This window comes from Rhamphochromis longiceps, linkage group LG1, assembly GCF_057381845.1.
Source record: "Rhamphochromis longiceps isolate RC_006_pf linkage group LG1, R_longiceps_female_GT1.1, whole genome shotgun sequence".
NCBI classification, from domain to species: domain Eukaryota; kingdom Metazoa; phylum Chordata; class Actinopteri; order Cichliformes; family Cichlidae; genus Rhamphochromis; species Rhamphochromis longiceps.
This window is the reverse complement of record NC_140557.1, coordinates 6,841,345-6,847,934: the sequence shown is the minus strand read 5'-3', so window position 1 is coordinate 6,847,934 and position 6,590 is coordinate 6,841,345. Positions and strand designations below refer to the sequence as shown.

The 6,590-nt window shown below is 42.2% G+C and overlaps 1 protein-coding gene across 2 annotated transcripts; it reads left to right on the top strand.

Moving 5' to 3' along the window:
* Positions 1-217: 217 nt before the first annotated feature.
* LOC146678197 (COUP transcription factor 2-like) lies at positions 218-6,371 on the top strand. 2 transcript variants are annotated; one of them, XM_085416862.1, is made up of 3 exons: positions 218-1,811; positions 3,025-3,549; positions 5,591-6,371. In XM_085416862.1, exons 1-3 carry the CDS (start codon positions 1,313-1,315, stop codon positions 5,863-5,865), a joined length of 1,299 nt encoding a protein of 432 aa, XP_085272988.1. In that variant the 5' UTR covers positions 218-1,312; the 3' UTR covers positions 5,866-6,371. The 2 variants fall into 2 exon arrangements, with proteins under 2 accessions (XP_085272988.1, XP_085272907.1); XM_085416781.1 differs by having other exon boundaries at positions 218-1,841.
* Positions 6,372-6,590: the final 219 nt, after the last annotated feature.

Here is a 6,590-nt window from a genome sequence, read left to right as displayed (position 1 = left end):
CTCTATGTATAGGGTACTGTTAGGTGTGGTGTGTGCTTTTCCAGCTGTGTATGGCTGAGGACAGCCTTTTTCTCACCAGGGGGGACTATGTAACAGTTGCTATCGTAATGCAGTGTATCACCACATGGCGGCGCCTCCTGTCTCACGACTGGTGTCACCCCCTTTTTTGTTCTTCTTCGCACTCCTCCTGTAATGGATGCTCCCGTGTGTACGCGGACTAGTGTGCTCTTCAGTAATGTGTGGTAGAGGTAGCACTTATTTTTGATATTGTAAATAAATGAGTACTTTTTGGAAAGTCAGAAGCTGTTGCTCATTCGCTATCCACCTGCACACCTCCGCGGCTGGCTTCATCTCCACCGCACGTTACAGTACCAGTATAACATGAGTACTCATAATATACATTATGGGTGATATGATGCAAACTGTGGTTTGACCGATTCACGGCAAGTAAGTAGTCATAGTGCAAAAAACAAAATAAAAAAAACAAACAGAAAAAACCCGTTCGTGTGCGCACACATGAGAGAGAGAGAGAGAGCGAGCGATTGGACAGGGAGGGAAAGCAGAAAACATAACAGGGAGGATGTGAACTCTTACCCTCTTTAAAGTCAGCTGAACCCCCGCACTGCTGCTCCGAGACCAGCTTCTCCACGCGTTAACTCCGCCCCAAACCCGCGTCACCGATTCACAGCCGGTGACGTGCGGGCGCATCACTCTCCTCCTCCGTCCCGGAGCAAAGCATCGTCAAAATCAACATCCATCACTCCCCCTCTTTGACACTCTCTCTCTCTCTCTCTCTCTCTCTCGCCCTGATGTCTTTTTAATGTAACTTCTTACTGATCGGGAGAGCAGGGAGCGTCTGGAAAGCCTGGTCGCGTGACTCCATCCCTAATGAAGGATCTGCTCGCACGGCATTCTGTTTAAAGCTGGACACACAGAACAGAAAGGATCAGATTGTATATTTTGGGGATAACGTTTCCTCCCTGTGTGGATGGCTCCGTCTTTATTTCCCCCCCTCTGTGGATGCTATAGCGCACTATGACGGTTTGAATGAAGCTGTCTTTTTGGATTTTGTCCGCGCCAGCAGCTGCTTCTGGGTGACTGCTCAATCTTCACTTGTGAACTCGTTTTAATTTTCTGCCGTTATCCTATGAGCTCGCTTTTATTTATTTTATTTGAAATTGTATTTCGTTTCGTCAAACAATGCCGCAGTTTCCCATGACTGTGTATTAGCTATTGATGCCGACAGTACGTGTGAGTTAATTATCGCGTAAAAACGAAGTTGGGCGCAAAAAAAGTTTTGGAGAAAGTCGAAATGGCGATGGTAGCGTGGAGAAACACCGAGGCGGTCGGGGACTCTCAGGGGACTCTTTCCTCCCCGGTGTCTCAGGTTGCACCTCTGTCTCTGCCCGGAGAGCTGACGGGACACATGAACCCGGCGCCTTCTCTGGAAATACCCCAAACAGCAGCTGCACCTCAGGGAGCACCGCCGTCCAATCCGTCCGGCAACACCGTCGCGACCACCACCAACAATAACAACAGCACCTCCTCTTCCTCCTCCTCCTCCTCCTTGTCCATGGACAAACAGCAGAGCCAGCAGATCGAGTGCATCGTGTGCGGGGATAAATCCAGCGGGAAGCACTATGGACAGTTCACATGCGAAGGATGTAAGAGCTTCTTTAAACGCAGCGTCAGGAGAAACCTGACCTACACCTGCAGGGCCAACAGGAACTGTCCCATAGACCAGCACCACCGCAACCAGTGCCAGTACTGTCGCCTCAAGAAATGCCTCAAAGTCGGCATGAGGAGAGAAGGTACGCGCTGGCATCAAACTGTTATTACTGGTACTATCACATCCATAACACTTTCACATGCAGCACTCTTTTATGTTTGAACGCATATCTGCCCCATATCTAGTTGTGTGGATGCTACATATGTGTAGCCTAGCTTATGTTTACATATTTCTTTGTGGACCCAGGAGCCTTACCATCGCCACATGTTGCCTTTGTTTGACACTAGGGATATTTTATTCATTTAATAATGTCTATATTTTTTTTTTAAAAATACGCGGTGTATAATTATTTATTTTGTCTCGGGTACTATAGCTTTATATTGTGTAGACCTCAGTGTGTAATATTACACATTATTACAGATGTTCCCGCTAGCATCCTGTAGCATGTTAGGTGCACTATTGTTGCTCCCCTTCCGCTTTATGTCCATCATCCCCGGTGAGTGTGAGTCTGCAGAAGCTTTAAATGTCAGGAGTTCACATTCGGCAGTAGATATATTTAACTTTAGTTTCAGTGCCTTTTTTTCGTTTAAATTGTAGCCATAAAAATGTAAAATACATTTTTAAATGATGTGCTCGTGCGGACCATGTGTGTCTGCTCTTATTCATTATGCATGCTTTTCATATACAGCACTAGGCCCAGACCGCAGCCTACACTAGTCTACTAAGAGTCTGCTTTGTTGTCTAAATGTGAAAGTTTATTAAAGTTTAGGCTATTAGAGATTTCACAGCCAAAAAATAAATAATTAAGTTACAATAAGCCTACTCACTTGATGATATTAGAGAGCATTAACTGAAAACGGAATCTGGGCTGTGAACTGGAGCAATTATACATTTGAAACAAAAAAAATGCAACGCTACTGAATACCCAGAAACACGCTGAGAAAAAGAAAAGAGGGGGGGAAAGGAAAAAAAATCTCACACGCCATTATCTGCAGGTTGTGCTCTAGATCTCCCAACACCGAGCTGAATGTGACATTTCTTTCCAGGAGCTGTCCACAACACTTATCCATGTCCACTTCTGAAGAGCCAGCCAACCATAAGCTAGCTCACTACTGACATTAGAAAGGAATCCCAGCCTAATCTGACTAAAATAAGCGCGAGGTTTTAATTCACATATGCTGTTGTAAATGACGTCCCGTGCGTGATGTCTAGTTTTAGGGTTCTTTAAATGTCATCTTCGTTGTTTTAATCGCCTTCTAGCGTGATGTGGCATTTCTGCCGTTTCTTTCTTCCAGCTGTCCAGAGAGGCAGAATACCAACCCAGTCATATCACGGCCAGTTTGCTCTGACAAACGGGGATCCTCTGCAGTGCCACTCCTATCTGTCGGGGTACATCTCTCTGCTGCTGCGGGCCGAACCCTACCCGACCTCCAGGTTTGGCTCTCAGTGCCTGCAGAACAACAACATCCTGGGCATTGAGAACATCTGCGAGCTGGCGGCTCGGATGCTCTTCAGCGCTGTGGAGTGGGCCCGCAACATCCCTTTTTTCCCGGACCTGCAGGTGCCGGACCAGGTGGCCCTTCTTCGCCTCACCTGGAGCGAACTGTTCGTCCTGAACGCCGCCCAGTGCTCCATGCCCGTCCACGCCGCCCCGCTACTGGCCGCTGCTGGTCTCCACGCATCCCCAATGTCTGCTGACCGGGTGGTGGCCTTCATGGACCACATCCGGGTCTTCCAGGAGCAGGTGGAGAAGCTGAAGGTGCTGCACGTGGATTCGGCGGAGTACAGCTGCATTAAGGCCATCGTGCTGTTCACCACAGGTAAACTTTACCTTTTCACCCCCACACACGCTGTGGCTGACATTTTAGCGAAATCACGCAAGCTTAAAATCTAAGGAGAATTGTGCCGCCACCATCACGAAGAAAACAACCGCTATCAAAATTAAAATCCTAATTTAATTAAATAAATTATTTTCCAAATGTAGCGAAAACAAAATTAATGCGAGCGGACGAGAACGTTACTTAAAAATCGCCCGAAAAACGTAGGAATAAATATTTCCAAAAAAACGACAGAAAATCTTATAAAAATAATTTTACAGATTTTTTTTTATTACATAATAGTTTGCATAACACTCGGTAACTGTGCGTTCGGGGTTGGGGAGGGGGGCTAAAAAGAAAAATCAATAATTTGTATTAAAACTCTGAAACACCTTAAAAGCAAAATCTATATAAAATAATTCTTTTGCAGATTTTAGTATGATCATAAGTCTGATGATCCTCTGATATCGTTATAAACGGTCATTAAAAAAGGAATACAAATCATATATGTTGGATTTGCTCTAGAAAAGTACTCCCTTTAAACCTGAGCCAGCTGCTTTACCTCTGATAGAATTCATAGTGAACTTAAGTGACCTCATACAGTTGTCAGATCTTGAAGCAACAGTTTATCTGCATTAAAATAATACTGAAGAGGAAGTGTGAGTGAGTGAGTTTGATGGTCTTAAAACGGCATCAAATCCTTACAGCCCTTAAAATATGAAATACTCTGCCTGAATAGGTTATGCAAATGGGTTTGAGTTAAACATTTGACAGCATCTATATTCCACTGCTGCTTCACATAAAAGGTGCCTCAGCAGAGTGATTTATTACATACATACATACACACACATATATATATATATATATATATATATATATATATATATATATATATATATATATATTAATTTCAAGTGAAAAAAACTTGTTTTCAGGCTTAAAATTTAGAGGGTTTTTTTTTTATTTTAAAAAGAAAATTTTTATATTTAAATCTTGCCACTGTTTTAAAAACGATCATAGCATGTAAATGTAACTGCATAATACATTTTATTCTTTAAATCTTTAAATTTGAAAATATCTTCATAAAGAAGCTTTTTTTGTACTGTTCATAAAGCAATGGGAACTATTAGTTGACTTTGCAATGCAAAATGTATGCCAGTTTCTTCACAGCCTTTTAGATGACAGAGGGATGTTTGGTTGTTAGATTGTGAGTGGGTTCAAAAGGACAAGTAGCAGCAGAGTAAAAAAATAAACAAAGAAGGTTTCCTATTGGTCTATTTTAGTCCCCGTGAGCACATGTGAGCATGTGCCTTTTAAACTGGGACAGTCCTGCTTTAACCCCTGTTTCCAGCCGGCCTGCAGTTTTACAGTACAGACAGAAGAGTCTGGTGTGCGTTGAAATGCAAATGACTCAGAGCAATCAATGCTCTTGCCGTGCTTCCTTCCTTTTGTCTGGGCCCTGAGTATTCTTTTTTTTGATTGGATGAGAGCAGTGGCACCATTGTTGATCCCAGATGGCATCAGATTGACAAACCTCAACTATTTGCCTATATGTTTTATTTTCAACCTGCCACTGCGCTCTTACAGTATCCAATTTTACATTTTTAAACCTCTACATTTACCCAACCATGTCTGACTAACTAGTTTATTGGGTGTTCTGTGTTTATGGTTGATGGTTCTGATACCATCTTAGTGAGGTTCACTCAAATCTGTTTACAAAGTAATAAAATATTTAAATGCATCCACTAATATTTGGCATTCTGCTGCCCTGACCTCTTCTTTAATGTCTTACCCAGGGATTTAAATAATATCTGTAAATAGTAATACCTACAGATTTTTGTTTTTTCTGGTGCTTTTTTGACTTTCGATCACTGTAACTTTTCATCTAACTCCACATTCAGACTGTACCATCGCGAGTTTTGGTGATTTTGTATTAACACTGAATAAACGTGAAACTGAAGTATTTTTCAGATGCCCAGTTGAACCACTGGTCCTGACCTCTTCTCTTCTGCCTATTTGTTTCTGTGTTACATTCTCTCTGTAGATGCTTGTGGTCTATCAGATGTGGCCCATGTGGAGGGTCTCCAGGAGAAATCGCAGTGTGCTTTAGAAGAGTATGTGAGGAGCCAGTATCCCAACCAGCCTAACAGGTTTGGGAAGCTGCTGCTTCGCTTGCCTTCCCTCCGCAGCGTCTCTTCTTCTGTCATAGAGCAGCTTTTCTTCGTCCGTCTGGTGGGGAAAACACCCATAGAAACTCTGATAAGGGACATGCTGCTTTCTGGTAGCAGCTTCAACTGGCCTTACATGGCTATTCAATAGAGAATAAAAGCTGCTGTGGTGCTACTAAGGTCAGGAAGGGTCCCACTTTTCAAATCAAGTCATTTCAAATAGTAAAATCTCTGTTGATTTAAACAAGAGAAAAAACTGCCAGTGGAATTAAATTCTCTAAAGTATCTTAAGGGTAAAAATGTAATTTAATTTGCTTTTTTCATCATACCGGAGGTATTAGCTGCCTTATTTTCCATTATGCCACTTTTAGAGGGGTCCATAAAATACAGGAAATCTACCAATGACAAAATGATCTGACCGCACTGGCAGAAATTTTCACTTGTTTAAAGGGAACTAATGTCAGTAAACGAAATGACTGGTTAAGATGGACATCTTTTTGCAGTGTGGTGACCTCTCACAGTCTATGGTTTTTGGGATAACAAACAATATTTATTGGACCTGTGTGTATATTTATCGTGCTTGTAAATTATGTTTTGGATCCTTTTTGTTTTCTTTTTTTTCCCTTTTTCTTTTTTTTTATGTTTTACATATTTTTACCCCAGCTAGTGAGAAAACTGCAGGGATCGTCTTGTGTTGATCTGTTTTTTGTTGTTGTTGTTGTTGTTGTTTTCATACCTTCCAGACATAGCACTTTGGACTAAAGGAACATTTCAGAAAGATTTAATATGATTGTTTGAAACCCGACTTCTTCTGACTTCAACCTTTTTGCTCGGTTGCATAGAGACAGAAAGGTGAGATTGATGCTTTGTTTTAGT

Bases quoted from the DNA above. Each gene is read 5' to 3' on its own strand.
- LOC146678197 (XM_085416781.1), top strand. From the start codon at position 1,313: ATGGCGATGGTAGCGTGGAGAAACACCGAGGCGGTCGGGGACTCTCAG. The intron at 1,842-3,024 runs GTACTATCACAT...TCTTTCTTCCAG, and splicing joins GCATCAAACTGTTATTACTG to CTGTCCAGAGAGGCAGAATA. The intron at 3,550-5,590 runs GTAAACTTTACC...TTCTCTCTGTAG, and splicing joins CATCGTGCTGTTCACCACAG to ATGCTTGTGGTCTATCAGAT.